We start from the raw sequence: 18,500 nt of genomic DNA, 5'->3' as shown, positions 1-18,500 counted from the left end.
CAGGTATCAATAAAAGAAAGCTTACACATTTTAATGATACAACACACTAAAATAATGAGCGTGGAAGACATATCAGTGGATCAGAGGGAAATCCGATCAAAGAACAGAGCATTACCTTTGTTATTAAAATGATAAATCACATTACCGTTTTCTGTGCTAATCCCTGGGATTGCCAGATGCTAGCCTTAGTTGGTTAATTGTAATACAATTTATGCCGGTCTAAAACGGTTTGATCAAAAGCAATCTGTTTCTAACCACATCATATTCCAATTATTTTGCATCAAAATCTTACATTTGATATTGCAATTTACAAAAAATTAAAGGGAACCTGTCAGGTGATTCATGCTGCTCAAAAAGCAGTCAGCATAAATGGCACCAGGTATTTAATTCTCTGAAACACCAGAGTGTTTCAGAGAAAATATACTTTAAAAGATCCGACCAGGGATGGATGGCTAGAAGATCCCAACAAATTTCACACTGGGTCATTATGGTAAATACTGCAGCTTCCTATGAGAGGGTGGTATATAAAAATAGACATTGTCCTCAAAAATTTGATAAAGGTATGGAAAGCCTTGGTTTGATTCCCATTTGACTCACATTAGACACCAGGCGAGGAGGACTATTCTCTCATGATAAAGTATGTGATATTTGGTGCATGACATGGGTATCTTATGGTTTTGGTTACGATATTAGACCCATGGACAGCATTAATGAGCAATGAGAAATGTTGATTGTTCTTTTATTCCATGATGTAACCTTGTAATGTTTTATAATCTTCAATAAAACAAGTTTAAAAATAGAAAAAAAAAAAAAAAAAATTGACCAGAAACCATAGCTGGAGACCAAGCTAACCCAGCTCCGCTTGCAGCCAGCTCTTCCCAGCACCGCGGCAGGTGGTTGACAGGTCTTTCCCTCCTCTGACAAAGTCACTGGCAAACTACTCGAGGGGAGACATGTGTCACTGAGGTTTTTAGCTTCAGTGATCTGAATCTAGGAAAATGCTCTAGCACACTAAGTGCTGGGAGGGGTTAATCGGCCATGTTAAGGGCGAGGTTGAGTGAACATCTGAAGAGTGGGTGGGAGGCTGTTCACCATATCTCCACCCCAGGATGAAGTCCAGAAGGTAAATACACAGCCTTCTGGCTCATTCAGTTTTGGGTGTGTCTTGAGTCGAGAGCTCCTGAGCGGGCGGATCCCCGCAGTAACACGGACTGTGCCATACGTTATATTTTTGTTTTCCTGTTAGGACAGAAAGGGAGTGTTTATTTTGCTAACTCTGCACTGGTTTATGCAGTACCTTTAATAAGCCAGTGGAAGATTTAAAGAGACAGCGTTCCTATGTCTACCTCTATGTGCAGCCAAGTGAGCCGATCTACCACACTTCATACATGAGGGAGAAACCTGTCAATCATCTAAATCAGACCAGAATAGTGCATGCAACACCTTTTTTCCATGCAGACCACTGTTTTTTGTGGAAAATTAGCCATGTTCACTGGTACACCGGCTATAATGGGTATGTGTGCCGTGTGTGGTCAGTGACACACATGGACAGCATACATCCATATAGCACACGCGTCTAAACAAGCCCATAAAATCATATTTGTTTGTCATATCTGCAGCAGATTCACAGAGATATTGCTAGCTAGCTACTGTACATATACATACACTCATAAGCGTTATCCGATCGTATTTTCACAGATATATTACATATATACAGACAAACAAGGGATAATAGAAAGAACAGAACTCAGTACTTTATTAGAAAAAAACTTTATGTACAACTATTAATGAGTGACGACAAAGAGCTTGAAGGCGTTGTCTGGGACAAAACAATTGAAACAAATGTGATTGGTGGGATTCCAACACACAGCATTCCCATCAATCAGCTAAAATCTGCTCTGGCGTGGCCAGATCTAAGCAATGTAAGCAGTGGAACACCTTATCTTCTATTTAAATGAATGGGAGACTAACTGCAGTAGTCAGCAGTGGACACCAAGTAATGTACAGAGCTGCAAACATTGCTTAGATCTGGCTAATGCCAGAGCGGATTTCAGCGGTATGGTGGGAGTGGCGGATTTTGGAGTGAATGAGAGATAAACTGCAGTACTGGGCAGTAGCCACTAAATGATGTACAGAGCTAGTGTTTTGCTATGGTGTTCCAGCCACTGCTAGAGCATATTTCACTGATTTGCGAGGGTGTCAATTGTCGGACCCCCACCAATTACATATTGATGACCTATCCTATCGTCATCAGTTGTTTAATCCTGGGAAACCCTATAATTATTTTACATAGTACATCACTCTTTCAGTGCAAAATCTGGCACCAGGAACCTGTAACTAGTATTAATATAATAAATGTTTCCTGAAAACTAGTGTAATTTATATTCAATGTCCCCAAAACAAAAGATTAGGATAACCAAAGTCTCAATAGTATCCATGCCATATAAAAGCTTCAAACTCCGTCAGGCCAAAGCTGAAAATTGCTCCATGCCAGTCTTTACTGTAGTGGTGACATCTGTAGCCACCCACGTGACCACTACAGCCATTCACTGGCTCCAGCAGTGTATCGCTTTTAGCCAATGATTTACTGCAGTGCTCACATGGGTTGTCAGTAACGCAATTGCCCAAGGCTGCTGCATAATGATACGCCCAACTTCTCCACAGGACCGATGCAGTAATTGACTCCAATGGTCACGTGGGTATACCATCACTGCTGGAAAGACCAGAGCACTGGCATTGGACTGTTTAGGCAAGCAATCTCTTTTTCCTGATCTTACTAAATTAATTTATTAAACTCTATGCACGTCGTATTCAGTGATATATCAAACAAGGAAATGCAAAATGAGCAGGAACAATATTTGCAACCATGGAAATTTCCATCATTGGCAAGATCTTTCATTTCATTGTATGACCTGTTGACAACCAGGGTCCTAATAAGGAAAATACCAAAACATTATTGAATCAGTGGCAAATTGCCTGGTATTGTGATAAACAAAAATTGCAATACATCCTACCATGCAGTAATGGCACTAGTAAACCTTAAATGGCATTTTAAGAGTATGTTTCACACTTTGTCTTGCAACAGATGAATTTAGCACTCTCAGCACAGATAACTGACAAGCTATGGATTTTAAAAGTTGTACTACATGTCAATTTCTACGCAACTTTCCACAATATGTACAAGAGATTTGCAGAACTCTCATCTACTTAATGTATTACACCGCAGAATTTCCATGTACAAATCTGCAGCGGCCACTAAACAACGTGGGGAGCTTTGGTGTTCAGCATTCCTTATATCCGGCCACTGTCGGAGCAGATATCAGCTGACTGGTGAAGGTGCTGGACCCCCATCCACCACATAGTAATGACCTATCCTATAGGTCAACATTTGTATAGTTTGAAGCAACGTGAGAACATAGCCTAAAACTCTTTATAAACTGATTAATAATGAGACTCCATGGCACGGTAGCTCCTGATGTATCTGTCGAAAGAGCATGGCACACTTGTTCCTTTCTTGTATTTTTCCTAAACTATTGTACAATCTAGCTTGTAAATACAGGATGTCTCGTATCTGTTCTTTGCAGTCCACTTTAGAAAAGTAGGTTTTAGCTTCATCCAGATTAAGTATGGCTGATTCCAAAGCTGCAATAAACATGAAAGGTAGTAGTTAATTGTTAAAAATAAAATCTAACTAAATTCTATACATACACATTAACACACACATTAGTTCTAGGATTAGAATGACCTGTGTAAGGGGAATGGAGAACCACCAGAGAATTTATACAGTCATGTTTTGTTTATCAGGGCATGGATGAAAAGAATGGGGGTCCTTTCAATTTATGTACCATTATATTAGGGGAAAAAACAATTCTTACAGTCATCATGTCTCCCCCCTTTCCTTTAAATGAAATAGAGGAATCGTTCTCATAAGCGGTGAGGGTACCAGAAGTTGGGCCCTCACCAAAGAAATAAAAGACCGATGGGAAAGTTCCTTTAATTGATCCATGTAATAAATTAGTGGGATCTGTGCGGTCTTTTCCCAAAAGTATATAATATTTTATTATTCTAGGACCTAAAGATCCTGCTATTCGCTACCACAATAGAATCTACATAATTTTGATTCATAATATGTTTATTGCTCTCATTATGCTGTATATAGCTTAGAATTGTGAAAACACGTTAACATGTAATATGAATTGCGAAATCAGGTTAACATGTAATATTCTCCCAAAATATATCAAATATGTTCCCCCCTTTGTAGGGTACACATCCACTTGCATCTCCCCTCATTTTTACCTGCAAATTGCCTCTTCAGAGAGGAAGAGGACTTGAACTCTATATTGCCACCTGTTGGAAGAAGCAATCGCACAAGTCGACCCTTTAACGAGTCTTGCAATATGACATAGGATAAAAATCAGAATCTCAATTTGCAGACAGTGTTTCGGGGTGTTGCCCCTCGTCAGTGCAAAGTATGAGAACCGATTTGGCTAGGTGAGAGGCTCTGGACTGAGGTCTAAGGGGTAACGTTTCTCCTTGTGGAGAGTGACATACAAGGCTCTGGCATGTCAAGGTAAGGAGGCTTATTCGCTGTGCAATGCTTCTCTGGGAAATTTATAGGAAAAATCTACCCATTTACAAAAAAAAAAAAAACACAAAAAAACAGCAGAGAATCATAAATGGGCAAAAAATTATGGAACAAAATTGTTACATAGGTTAAAAAAAAAATTATATATATATATATATATATATATATATATATATATATATATATATATATATATATATATAAAATACGGGAGGGTCCATCTTCCAAATTGTGCGTGTGAATAAACCTAAATATTCAAAAAGGGAAGGATATAAAATAAATAGCTTTTGACTACTCTGTGACTCTCCTGCAGCTCCAGTATTCCTTGCTTGTTACTGGAAGGGATGATCTGTCAGTCACATGTCTGATGCACACAATTTTGGGAAGACAATGGGTTCCAGCTTCTGGTAAAAATATTTTTCAGTCCAACCTTACTGGGTTAAAAATCCATATGGGTTTGAAAGAGAACGCCGGATTGCATTAGAAACGCGTTGCCTTGCTCCTGTCTCTTGCACCTTACTTTTGATATGGATTTTTAACCCAATAAAGTTGGAATGAAAAATATTTTTACCAGAAGCTGGAACCCATTTTTTTTCCTCCTATTTGCCAATTTTGGTCTAACGCCGTTCCTTGCATATTGGACTGCCTATTCAATGGTGAGCTGGCTTTTTCCCTTCTAGTTTTAGACTATTAATTTGCCCAGGCGGTGATATTTGCATGCATGCACGTGACCGCTAAGGCTAATGACTGATCGACAGAATGTCATGCCTTCTAGTACTGATGGCAACCACCATAGCATTGAGGAATTCAAAGGGTAGGTAAAGCTCTTTCTTTATTTTATTACAGTCCCTATACTTTAGAAAATTGAGAAGTTTCAGAAAGTTGGGAACCAAAATGCTTTGGCTTGTTGATATATTTATATCACGGAATAAGACATAGTTAATTAAATTTATCTGTCAAAAGAGTATGGCACACTTGTTCCTTTCTTGAAGTTTTCTTATTTAACTATTGTACAATCTGGCTGGTAAATACAGGAGGTCTCATACCTGTTCTTTGCAGTCCACCTAAAAAAAGTAGGTCTTAGCTTCATCCACATTGTTATTTTCTGCTGGATTTGGGGAACTCTTCTTAGAAATTGATAACGGTCTTACTTTTTCGCTAGCACTTTCACTTACAGGGAATTTTTCACTATGTTTTTGCCACCTAATCTGAGAGCAGCATAATGTAGGGGCAGAGGCCCTGATTCCAACAATGTGTCACTTACTGGGCTGCATGCCATAGTTTTGATTAAAAAAAATCACCACTTTATTAGCAATAGGTTATCACTAGAGGACCAGTAATCCTGCTGTCATGTAGTCCTCCATATTCATGAGCTCTGTATAACCCCACTCCACCGCTGATTGGCAACTTTCTGTGTTCACTGTGCATAGGCAGAATGCTTGCAATCAGTAATGAAGGGGGGTTATATGGGGTTTAGCATTCAGAGAACTGATAGATCTGTAGCAGGTAAAACAGTGATTTTATCAAAACGGCAGCAAAAAGCCCAGTAAGTAATGCATCGCTGGAATCAGGATCTCTGTCTCTACATCATGCTTCTCTCATGTGGGGTTGAAAAATCCATGTGACATTCCCTTTAAGTTAAACTTACATTAACTAAGTGGAGCACAAATTTATCTGCCATTGCCAGAGGAAGTCATTTTGTATCCGGGTACATAATAATACAAATAAAAAACACATTTTTCCATTATTAAAAAAATATAGTGTCAAAATGGTTACCATCAGTCTTTTTTTGTGAACTATATGATGCTGCTGATGCTACTTGACATTTTGCCACAAGAAACAATGCCCGGCCCTTATCTAAAACAGCTCCATGAGCCAGAATGGGCTCTATTGCCATGTGCAGGATATTCAGTGCTTGCTCCGGGATGCCAACCATCAGCTGTAAAAAGTTCAATAGTGTCAAAGGGAGAGCAGATTAGTGCTCAAAGAACAATTGCATGTAACAAGCTAAATTGAGCAAATTATTTTTACTAAATCAGTAAATACGTGGTTATGGATATTTGAACATTAATCTTCAATATATCTATCTATATAGAATTATTTTTACTATTTACCCAGTTATATAATTATCTAAATAATATAGTGAATAGATGGGGAGGAGGAAATAAGAGGGATCTAGCTGCAATTTCAGTGTCTGATAGATCAGCAGATATCTGACTGGGTCTTTGTCACATTACAGGAGTTGCTGAACCTCAGCAGGTAAGAATAAATAAAAATATCCATTTTCAGAAAAGCACATTAAAAGGGGTTGTCCATCCCTGAAAGGACTTTCGGCAGGCCTGTCACATGCTTACTAGAGTCTCAGCCTCTCTTCTTAGTAGAACATTGAGACTGTAGTCAATTGTTGGCCACAACTATGTAAATCGTAAGCTTGCAATCAAGTGACGATCACTGGAACGAATCCTAACTGTGTGTACATGACAAATTACAAGGATTTGGCAAGCTGCAAGGCTTGCCGAAAATTTCATCAGGACTGGACAACCTATTTATGGACAAGACTTCTGTCTGTCTTACATTTAATATAAATCTAAAGCTCCCTAAGCAGTGACTGTAGCTTATGTTTGCAATAACAAATAAATTTTTTTCCATCCAGCATTTAGGTGTAACTGTTCCAACCTGTGAGAAAGCCAAATTAAGCAGCGTCTCAGAGGCCAAGTACTGTAAGCGGTACTCCCTAGATAGAGCTAGTGCTTGGAGTAGCACCGGCAATGCCACTGGGTGACATGAAGACCTCCAGTAGAGCTCTGCTAAGGAAAGGAGGACTCTGAAAAGACAAAGCAAATACAGGAACGGGATTTCTATTACATTGCAATACATCAATTACATGACACAATATTAGGACATAAAAAGGAATCAAGCACTCGAGACATTCCAATTCCGCTGTCACTATTAAACTATAAATGAATAACTAGTGTAACAACTTCAAGATAAACTTTTATGCAATCCAGCAGGAAAGGAAATTAAAATACGGTTCAGATATTGCCACACATTGAGAAATTTTTCAAAGACTTTAAGAGTCAGCGTTGTTTAAATTATTTCATAAATCTCCTTTAGGAGCAGCAGCTGCCATCTCCTATCACAGCAATGGGAAAGTCTGCATTCACTGAAGGCAGATTTTACCCCTCCACACCTAGAACAGTGGAAGAAATAAGGGCTTTATCCAATTCTTTAAAACGTGCTAGTCTATCCAAAAGACCCCGATACACATTAGACTGATGCCGGCTGAATCCCCTGACATGAACGACTTTGGCCGACATTGTAATGTGTATGGGAGCCCCTAGCAGATGATTGTTGGGGAAGTTAAGGATTCTGAATATCTGATTTCCGACTGCCAATCCTTGTCTTCTCTAGGAATAAGCTGCTGGCAGAGATGTCTGTGAATGGCTCTCTCATACAGAACACAGATGTGCACAACAAAATGAGCATTCCAGTGTATTGTGGGCCAGATTGCTGTCAGTCAAACGATTGGCTGAACCATTTTTCAACCGACCGCTATCTAATATGTATGGGAAGGAGGGTGTGGGGGAGTTAGTACAAGGGCTTATGCAGATGTCTGTGCATATTGGTCCGAGATCGGAATGTAATGAACGCGGGTCTCCCAACCTGAGCGTGACAGCTTCACATTTCTATGAAGCAGTCACGATCGGAAGAGCCGTGGCCAGTCCGTGCGTTAGCAGTGCGTGCTCGGACATCTGAATGAGCCCTAAAGCATTAATATTCAGTCTGTGGGAATCCAACTCTCAGGACCCCTTTACGATTAGCTGGTGATGGAACTGTGATGTTTCGGTTAGGGCCAAGTCCTCTTCATTGTTTAACAGGCACAGCTCCATACTTTAGTAGCTGCTGTACCTGGTATTGCCGCTCAGTCTCATTTACTTGAATGCGATGAAGCAGTAGTGAGCGACTATGATACGGAGCAGTGCCCGCTAAACAATAAAGGGAACACCATCATTACTACAGTTATCAGTGGTTTCGATCCCACCTATTAAATATTTAAAAAAAAGTTTAAAAGAATTTAATAACCCATTTAAAGGCTAAAATATAAAACCTCTTTGGGCTACTATATATATTAAGCAGTAGAATAATCTTTCAAGAGTTTCTCTTTCAATGTCACACTTGGTAATGTGGGTGACTTTCTATGTCCACATTTAAATCCAAGGGGTAACATTTCTCTTTGTGGAGAGTGACAAGCCAGTCCTGGCATGCCAAAGCAAGGAGACTTAGGTTTGCCATGCATTCTCTCTCTGGGATATTAAATATGCAAATTGCCTCTTCAGAGAGGAAGAGGACTAGAACTCTAGTGCCAACTATTGAAAGTAGCAATCCGAAATGTCAATATCAACCTATTAAAGAGCCTTTCCATATGACTTAGGATAAAAGCCAAACCAGAATCTCAATTTGCAGCAGGGTGGATTTGATTTAAATCGAACTGATTTAAATCAGTAGTCAGTAAGGCTTGATTTAAATCAGTGATTTAAATCAAAGTTTCTACCTAAACTAGTTCTTGCTACTTTAACATGCAAGTAGATGAAGATTTTTAGAATCACTTTTTATATTACTTTTATCTCCCCAGTTTAATGGGTTAATCATTCATATTTGGACACCACTGTTCTGTTGTACTTAGGAAGGAGAAAAATAATCCTGACCTTAATAACAATTTAAATAGATTTATTCAACTGAAACAATAACAACATTACAGCATAAGTTATTTGCTTAAACAAACATCCATGTTTGTTAACTAATTTGGCTAAACAAAATATATATATATTTTAAGAAACAGACTGTCAGCCCAGCCGACACATGAAAAACTTAAATACTACTGTCCCTGCTGTCCTCTGTAGCTCACTCGTCGTCATCTTCATCATCATCTTCTTCTTTGTTCCTATTCATAATCTGGAAAAGAAAAACAAGCTTTCCTGCTTTATTGGGTCCCAACCGATTTCTCAATTTAGAATGAATGAGTCCAAAGGAAGAGAATATTCTTTCAACGCCTGCAGAAGAAGCTACTGCTGTTAAAAGTGAAGTCATTACTTGAACAGTCTCTAAATCCAAGCGCTTAAGTGACTTCCACCAGTTTACTGGTGTGACCTTCCTTAAAATATCTTCAGCAAACATATATTTCTTGAATGGTTCCCCCTTAGCTCTGAAGTTTATTATAGTTGGCATTAAAGATGGATGATTGCTGGATACCCATGTCATATAGCTAACTCCTCTTCCTCAGCACTTAGGTTTTGACCCTGATATTGGATATTGACAATATTTTCCAAAAAATGAGCTGGAGTCAGTGCTTGTCCCATTCGTTTGTTTACTGCTTGTAATTTAATTCTGTCCATGTGTAGTTCTGTTTTTAAGTGTTCACTCAGTTCCTTCCAAATTTCAACAGCATCCGCAATAAAACAGCTATTTTTCTGTATTTTGTTTAAAGCTTGAGAGATGGGTTTCAGGAAGCTCAGCATATGTTCAACATTTCTCTTAAGCCCAATGTTGAGGATTTTGGCCGTGACAGTGCCATCTATTTTATCTCGATTTTCTTCACAAAGTGTCATCAGAATAGGCCAGTTTTTGATATACTGCTCAAAACAGTCCACCACAGAGTTCCATCTAACATCTTGTGGGAGCGTTAGCTTGGTTCCACCCATCCTTTTCAGAGCTGCTGCAGCAAAATGATTATTATGGAAGTATTTAGCAATTTCAACAACATTAGCCTTTATTTCTGGAACACTTAAGTCTTTGGCTAAGAGGTGCAGCAAATGAGCACTGCAACCATATGTTAGCAGCTTTGTATTCCCTCCCTGCTCTTCTAAATTTCTTCTCATCTTGGATACGTTTGCAGCATTGTCAGTGACCAAACTGCGTACTAGACATTTGAATTTTTGTTCACATGTTGTTATAGCTTTTACTGCCACTTCTTGTAAGTATTCTGCTGTGTGTGCATTTCCTGACGTATCAGTTGTTTGTGCAAGGAAGACTTTACCTTCTTCTGTTGTTATACAAGCACATACAATAGGATCATTGTGGACATTACTCCACCCATCAATACTTAGGTTAACAATTTTACCCTCCAGAGCTGTTGCACATTGCTCCATTTCTCTGTCATACACTTGATCCAGCAGTTTCCCTGCAACATCAGCTCTGCTGGGTGGACTGTATCCTGGTCTCAGTGACTGAACCATATTAATGAAATGTGGGTTCTCAGTCAGACGGAAAGAAGAGTTCGTTGCATAAATAAACTGGGCAATTTTTTCATCAATCAACTCTTTTTCTAATCTGCTAGTTCTTATCACAAACCTATCTATGGTGGTTCCAGGAGGTAAAGGTTTTTTCTTCCTTTTGGGTGATGGTGATATGTGGCTGTGGGTGTCTGATGATGATGCTGCTGCTAATGAAGCACTATCCTGGATGGATAACTCTGAAACTGTAGAACAGGATGATGGTGATCTTGGAGGTGGATAGTTTCCAGAATCCATGAATTCCCCTAAACAAAAAAAGTCAATGCTGTTATTTTATTGTTTATACAATTTCTGCTTATTGTACACAACACATCACTGCCCCTGCCCCAAAAGGAATATTTGTTTTTCTTCATAACTGTACCAAATGACAGTAACATGCAGTAATAATAAGAAATATAATTTTTCTCACACAAGACAGTTCAGTCTTTAGAAATAGGATTCAATAAAAATGTTTACCAACAGATACTGCCTGTTCAGAAGTGTTTCTTTGGTCATCTTCATCACCGCACTTCTCATGATGATGCCTCATTCGCGCCACCAGGCCTTGCATCTCTTTGTTGCATCGTTTGCATTTTGCACGCATGCCTGCCTTACCGATAGGCGAAGGAGCTTCATTAAAATATTCCCAAACTGGGTCTCTTTTACGGCCTGCTACCATTATAAGGAAAGAATGTAATAAACCTCAGATCGTACACACAAACAGATCCAGACTTGTCTGTCTGTGGCTATGCTGCAGTATTGTGCTCAAAGTTTCACTTTCATTTTCTTGTCTGCTTGCCCTTCCTCCTCCTCACACTTAGATTCACATTCTTCTTGTGTTGTGCAGATCTATTCCACTCCAAACAATCAGAAACATATTGTCTAACTTCTTGGACTTGGCACTGAAGGGGTTGATTCTGTATTCATAGGTTTGTAGAACAATAGGATTAAGGTCTTTTTCTCAACTCTGTTCATGTTGTAACATTTTTGCCGTGAAGAAGAGGCTGGGACCTCTGCGGAGTCGAATTCAGTTTTGAGAACTGCGTAAGTAAAGCGAGCGTCTGTGATAATATAGGAGAGAAACTGCCCACTAATCCTACAGAAACCTCTGGAAGAGCATGGCATTGTGAATGTTACACATATACAGCCTTTATTCTACTGAGTTAAACAACTCAGCTTTATCTCATGATGGAAGAACCTTTGGATGGTAAAATATTTTCCTCAAAAAGCAGTTTATTGAAAAAAATCCGATTTAAATAAAAAAAATCCGATTTAAATCAAAAAAATCTAATTTTTTTGATTTTTAAAAAAAAAACATTGATTTTTATCCACCCTGATTTGCAGACACGTGTTTTGGGGTATTGCCCCTCATCAGTGCAATGTAGGAGATCTGCTTTGGCTATGTGAGAGGTTTAAAACTGGGATTTGAAGGGTAATGTTTCCACACTCTCCTAAAGGAGAAACATAACTCCTTACATCCCAGTCTTAAGCCTCTCACCTAGCCAAATCAGATCTCATACTTTGCATCGACAAGGGGCAATACCCCAAAAGACCATGTCTGCAAATTGAGATTCTGGTTTGGCTTTTATCCCAAGTCATATGGCAAGGCTCATTAAAGGGTCTATATTGACTTTTAGGATTGCTACCTCCTATAGGTGGCACTAGAGTTCTAGTCCTCTTCCTCTCTGAAGAGGCAATTTGCATGTGTCAACATTTGAAACCCTGACAGCAAAATCTTGATAAATGCTCTCCTATTTCGATAAATTTGGTAGAAAATGAACTCTTCCCTTCTGAGGAGCACTTCACATACATGAGTTGTAACTAACCTTATAACCATCTCCATATTCTTTACCTTCTGACAGTGAGTCAGTAGCACCTGTAGAATTTTATGAGCTTCCGCTGTTTGGTTTTGTGCTTTCAGAACAACGGCTTTCCTAAGAAAAAAAAAAGTAAAAATCCTATTTCAGAAGTGTTCCGGCTTATATTACATTAAGTAGCACAAATGACAAACAGTTACCTGTACAATCCCTCAATGCTGTTTAGGGCTGTAATTCCTGTCACTAGTGATTCAGTAATGTGATACTTCCCATCATTCATGGCTCGATCAAATTGTATTTTCTGATCAAACAGCATCCACAGCTGGAAAAAAATAGTACCAAGCAAGTGAATCATTTTTTTTGTCATTTACATTTAAAACGTTAAAGGTAAAAAAATAGCTTTTTATGAGAGATCGAAGTAATAGATGCATTGTTACTGAAAGGGAAAGGGTAAATTTGTAGTGGCAACAGAGCAGTACAGGACAACCTGGCTGTAATTTTTATTTTGAGCTAAACATCTTCATGTTATTAACAATTTCTTCCTAATAATTCAGAATGCTTGAATATCTTCTTACCAGACTACTAAAAGTTGCCTATAATTACTTAACGTTACAAAAAAATAAAAATTAATAAAGCTTCCCATGTGAACCTACCAAACGCGATTGTCAACTTTTGGTGCCAATTTTATTTTTTCTACTTACATGCATATATTTGGGGAGAAAAATCATTTTTACAAATGGAGGAACTCCGAAAAGGACAGGTAAAAGAGTTACAAACTCCCTGTCAGACTGTCATAGCAAGCAGTACAAAAAAAAATGTCTGCAGCACACTCAACGTTGCAAGAGACGGTCACAAAAATGAGACAAAAGTATACTAGTCTCCAGCAATCCAAAAACAAAAAATCACGACATCGCTCTCCATAGTTTGCAAAAAAGTAGAAAAAGGGAGAAATTAAACCTTTTCTACTTTTTTTTTCTTGCTACCCCTGGTGAGCGCTGTCATAATTTTTGCTTTCGTCATAGCAAGCAAGTCATGTCCAAAAAAGTGGCTAACCCCTTGACGTGTAATTCCTGTTTCATGGTTAGATCTTACATACAACTGTAAGCCACTAAGATGGAGGCAATTTCGGCCTTCAAAAGGGTCATTTCAGGAGGACTTTTCACCAAATTTTTCACGCCTAACTGGACACAAGATGTAACAGGGGCTGCAGAGCAGAATAAAACGTGTTTTTTTTTCTATTTATATTTCGCTTCTCAGTTGCAGAAATATTAGCAAATCAAAGTATTTGGCACCTAATAAGTTAATTGTTTTTAAGCCCAAGTAGGTGTTATCAGACAGTTTTCACTGGGGGCGTGCACTTATTCCCCCTGTATGATGATGACCAATCATAAGCGGGCAGCAACAGTCAAAGAAAGGAACACGCCCCAACCAAAACTTAGAGCAGGTTTTTCACTGTATGAGCTGTATAATGCCAGACAACCCTGATCTCAGAGTCTACCCTCCAGCATGATTAGAAAGCACAGATCACTAACACCTTTCAAATAAGTTCTCTGTGGGGGGAGGGGCAGCATAGCCGAGTTTAGCTGTGTCACACTACAAACCCTTCCATTAGCGCTCCTGATTACTAAAGCCCCCGTCTCACATAGCGAGATCGCTAGCGAGATCGCTGCTGTGTCACGGTTTTGCAGAGGTCGCTGATCGCTGCAGAATGTCCTGGACCTTTTTTGGGTCGTTGCCCTCCCGCTCGTCAGCACACATCGCTGTGTGTGACAAGCGGGAGCAGCGATCAGGCTGGTAACCATGGTAAACATCGGGTTACTAGGGGCGCACGTGCACTTAGTAACCCGCTGTTTATCATGGTTACGAGCCTGCTAAAGTGAGCGGTAACCTCCCGCTAACCGTAGCAGAGAGGTAACCATGATAAACAGCGGGTTACTAGGTGCGCGTGTGCCCCTAGTAACCCGATGTTTACCATGGTTACTAGCCTGCTCCTGCTTCAGCAGGCTCGTAACCAGGAGCAGGACATCGTGGAAAGATTCTTTCCACGATGTCGCTGCTCCCCTGATCGTTGGTGAGCCTGCCTGTTTGACAGCTGACCAGCAATCACATAGCGACGCAGCAACGATCCCTGACAGGTCGTATCGTTGTCGGGATCGCTGCAGCGTCGCTAAGTGTGACGGGGCCTTAAGTGATTACTCTGTCAGGATTTTCCGATGTTGCTGTGAGAGCAGGTGGTTTGCAATCTGCACACATGTGGTCATGTCCTGACTAAGCAAGCTCAGCCTCTCTCAATTCACTACTGAATGAGGCCAAGCACGTCTAGCCAGAATGTGCCCTGAAGTACTACTAGCGATCATATGAACGCTTGTTCTCGGCTTCAATAACAGTCGCACAGTAATGATTCGGACTTCTGCAATCACAAGTTTGGACAATTCCTTTACGAACCAAGGAAATTTTACACCTCCTCACATTCAATCATAACTTTTTTCTTTTGTTATTTGTATCTGTTGGGCACATGTAGGTTTATTTTATTATTTTTTTACAGTTACCGTATATTCCGGCGTATAAGACGACTTTTGAAGACTGAAAAATCTTCTGTCTAGTCTGGGGTCGTCTTATACGCCGGTAATGTTTTTGAACTTTCAGAAATTGACATGCGGGGATACTCTGGGGGTGTTAAAAAGCTGCCGTGGCCGTATCCCTGCCATGTCGGAGTTAATATAAGGTGGAGGGAGTTAAAATACGGCGGCGGTAGGTCCAGACAGTCAGCGCTTCTGTGCTGAAACTGACACATCGCTGCGTATTCCCAGCTCCGGACACAGCGCAGGGCTTCTGTGCCGACAGCTTTCACTTGTCACAGAAGCGCTGCGCTGTGTCCGGAGCAGGGAAGTTCGCATCGCTTCTGTGACAATATATGAAAAGCCGGCAATTCAGCAGCGGCATAAGCCGGCACCCGACAATTTAGAATAGAAAGAATAGAGAATCACACATAGATTAGATAGATAGAAACATGTCAGTCACATATATATGAAGTACAGTGACAGTGTTGCTTACTGTACTTGTCATTTAGTGTAAAGGATTTATTAAAACAAATAATAGTGTTTTCATGCACCGTCTCTTTAAAAAAGCCGGCCGGCAATTCAGCAGCGGTACCCGACAATTTATAACAGAAAGAATAGAGCATCACACATAGATTAGATACATAGAAACATGACAGTGACATTTATAATAAGTACAGTGACAGTGTTGCTTACTGTACTTGTCATCTAGTGTTAAAATAACGGATTTATTAAAAAAAAAATTGGCGTGGGGTTCCCCTTAATTTTAGTCTCTAGCGGAGGTTAAGCAGACGGCTGGGGCAAATGTTTGAAGCCTGGGAAGGGGGTAATACCCACGGAGCTTCCCAGGCTACTAATATGAGCCCCCAGCTGAATACCTAGCCTTTACTAGCTATTAAAATGGGGGATCCCAAAAAAATGACGTGGGGTCCCCCCTATTTTAATAGCTAGCAAAGGCTAGGCAGACAGCTGGGGGCTGATATTAATAGCCCAGGAAGGGAGCCATGAATATTGGCCCACTCCCAGGCTAGAAACACCAGCCATCAGCCGCCCCAGAAATGGCGCATCCATAGGATGCGCCAATTCTGGCACTTAGCCTCGCTCTTCCACGCTGCCCTGGTGCGGTGGCAGGGGGTAATAGGGTTGGGGTTGATGTCAGCTTATAATGCCAGCTGACATCAAGCCCAGGTTAGTAATGGAGAGGCGTCTATAAGACACCCCCATTACTAACCCCGTAGTCAAAGTAAAAAAAAAACACAAACACCCAGAATAAAGTCCTTTAATTGAAATAAAGACACAATTCTTTATTGTTCTAAATTAAACCATACTTACCATCACGCCCATTCCAGCTGAAGCCAACGATCTCCTGCAATAAAAGAAAAATAATAAAGCAACCTCATCCTTACCTTTCCATGGTTCCCAGGACCGGTCCAGCTCTGCTACATCGAGATGACAGGCTGGACCGCAGCAGAACGCTGCCATCCAGCCTGTCATCCCGCAGACACTGAGAAGCGCAGGCTTGCTTGCGCTCCTCAGTGTCTGACTGTGACGGCATCCAGATGAGCCGACAATGAACTCAGCTCACCTCCTGGACGTCCGTCACTGACAGCGTGGGAAACTTCTACTGCGCATGCGGGGAGCAGGAGAATTTTCCCACGCTGTCAGTGACGTGCATGAGGTGAGCCGAGTTCATTGGACATGATCTCGGCTCATCTGGATGCCGTCACAGTCAGACACTGAGGAGCACAAGCATGCCTGCGCTTCTCAGTGTCTGCGGGATGACAGGCTGGATGGCAGCGTTCTGCTGCGGTGCAGCCTGTCATGTGAATGTAGCAGAGCTGGATCGGTCCTGGGAACCATGGAAAGGTAAGGATGAGGTTGGTTTATTATTTTACTTTTATTGCAGGAGATCGTTGGCTTCAGCTGGAATGTGCGTGATGGTAAGTATGGTTTAATTTAGAACAATAAAGAATTGTGTGTTTATTTCAATTAAAGGACTTTTTTTCTGGGTGTTTGTGTTTTTTTTTAAATACTTTACTAGAAATTCATGGCGGTCATGTCTAATACTGGCGTGACCCCATGAATTTCAGGCTTAGGGCCAGCTGATAATGCCAAGCTGACCTTAACCCCTTTATTACCCAGTGAGCCACCGCACCAGGGCCCTGGATGAGTTGGGTACAGCGCCAGAAGATGGCGCTTCTATGAACGCGCCATTTTCCGGGGCGGCTGCGGACTGCAATTTGCAGCGGGGGGGGGCCCAGAAAGCTTGGGCCTCCCTGCGCTGCAGATTCCAGCCCCCAGCTGCCTAGTTGTACCTGGCTGGACACAAAAATAGGGCGAAGCCCCACGTATTTTTTTTTTAAATTATTTCATGAAATAATTAAAAAAAAAAAAGGGCTTCCCTATATTGTTGTGTCCGGCCAGGTACAAATAGGCAGCTGGTGGTTGGGGGCAGCCCGTTCCTGCCTGCTGTACCTGGCTGGACACAAAAATATGGCGAAGCCCCACGTCAACATTTTTGGGAAAAATGAATTACAAAATTAATAATTTAGGGACTGCATCTTTATTAACCCCTCAATTGTCATTTAGTGTTAAAATAAAGGATTTTTTAAAAAGAAAATTGGCGTGGGATCCACCATCATTATAGTCTCTAGCGGAGGTTAAGCAGACGGCTGGGGCAGATGTTTGAAGTCTGGGAAGAGGGTAATACCCACGGAGCTTCCCAGGCTACTAATATCAGCCCCCAGCTGAATACCTAGCCTTTACTAGCTATTAGAATGGGGGACCCCCCCAAAAAATGACGTGGGGTCCCCCCTATTTTAATATGTTTATGAGTGACAGTTTTCCTGCTATATACCTGCATGTCATAAGAATTTAAATTAAAAAAGGACCATGTTAAATTCAAATCTGTTTTTTTTTAATTTTTACCGGTGTTTGGTATGCGTTGGAAAAGGGGTAGTCTTATACGGTGAATATATCCTAAACTCTATATTTTAACAGGAAAGTAGGGGGGTCGTCTTATACACCAGGTCGTCTTATACGCCGGAATATACGGTAATAAAAATAGTGTTTATGGAAGTTTTTTTTTAGATAAATAGCTAATTATCTTACTTTATGATTTTTTTTTCATTAGGAGGCTTAAGAGGTTATTCTAATCTTTTGAAGTCATCATCTATACACAGACTATGGGACTGCTGGAGATAGTCAAGTACAGTGTTCAGATTTTTCCTGTAGTCCCATAGAGATGGTGTGGTCATGAGCAGGCTGAGCT

At 40.5% G+C, this 18,500-nt stretch overlaps 1 protein-coding gene across 2 annotated transcripts in view; it reads right to left on the bottom strand.

Moving 5' to 3' along the window:
* Window positions 1-1,754: 1,754 nt before the first annotated feature.
* ANAPC5 (anaphase promoting complex subunit 5) overlaps window positions 1,755-18,500 on the bottom strand; it is a 36,837-nt gene continuing 20,091 nt past the window's right edge. Inside the window, exons 13-17 of one of the 2 annotated variants that reach the window (XM_073676289.1) lie at window positions 12,872-12,993; window positions 12,681-12,788; window positions 7,262-7,409; window positions 6,362-6,524; window positions 1,755-3,642 (exon numbers count right to left, since the gene is read on the bottom strand). In XM_073676289.1, the coding sequence (XP_073532390.1) occupies window positions 3,431-3,642; window positions 6,362-6,524; window positions 7,262-7,409; window positions 12,681-12,788; window positions 12,872-12,993 (753 nt within the window). In that variant the 3' untranslated portion in view covers window positions 1,755-3,430. Of the gene's footprint in view, window positions 3,643-6,361; window positions 6,525-7,261; window positions 7,410-9,404; window positions 11,121-12,680; window positions 12,789-12,871; window positions 12,994-18,500 lie in introns of those variants that run through there. The other variant, XM_073676290.1, reaches the window with a different exon arrangement.

This window comes from Phyllobates terribilis, unplaced genomic scaffold (genome assembly GCF_046119375.1).
Source record: "Phyllobates terribilis strain yellow unplaced genomic scaffold, ASM4611937v1 Scaffold_1__5_contigs__length_1240528914, whole genome shotgun sequence".
NCBI classification, from domain to species: Eukaryota; Metazoa; Chordata; class Amphibia; order Anura; family Dendrobatidae; genus Phyllobates; species Phyllobates terribilis.
This window is presented reverse-complemented; position numbering and strand designations above follow the sequence as displayed.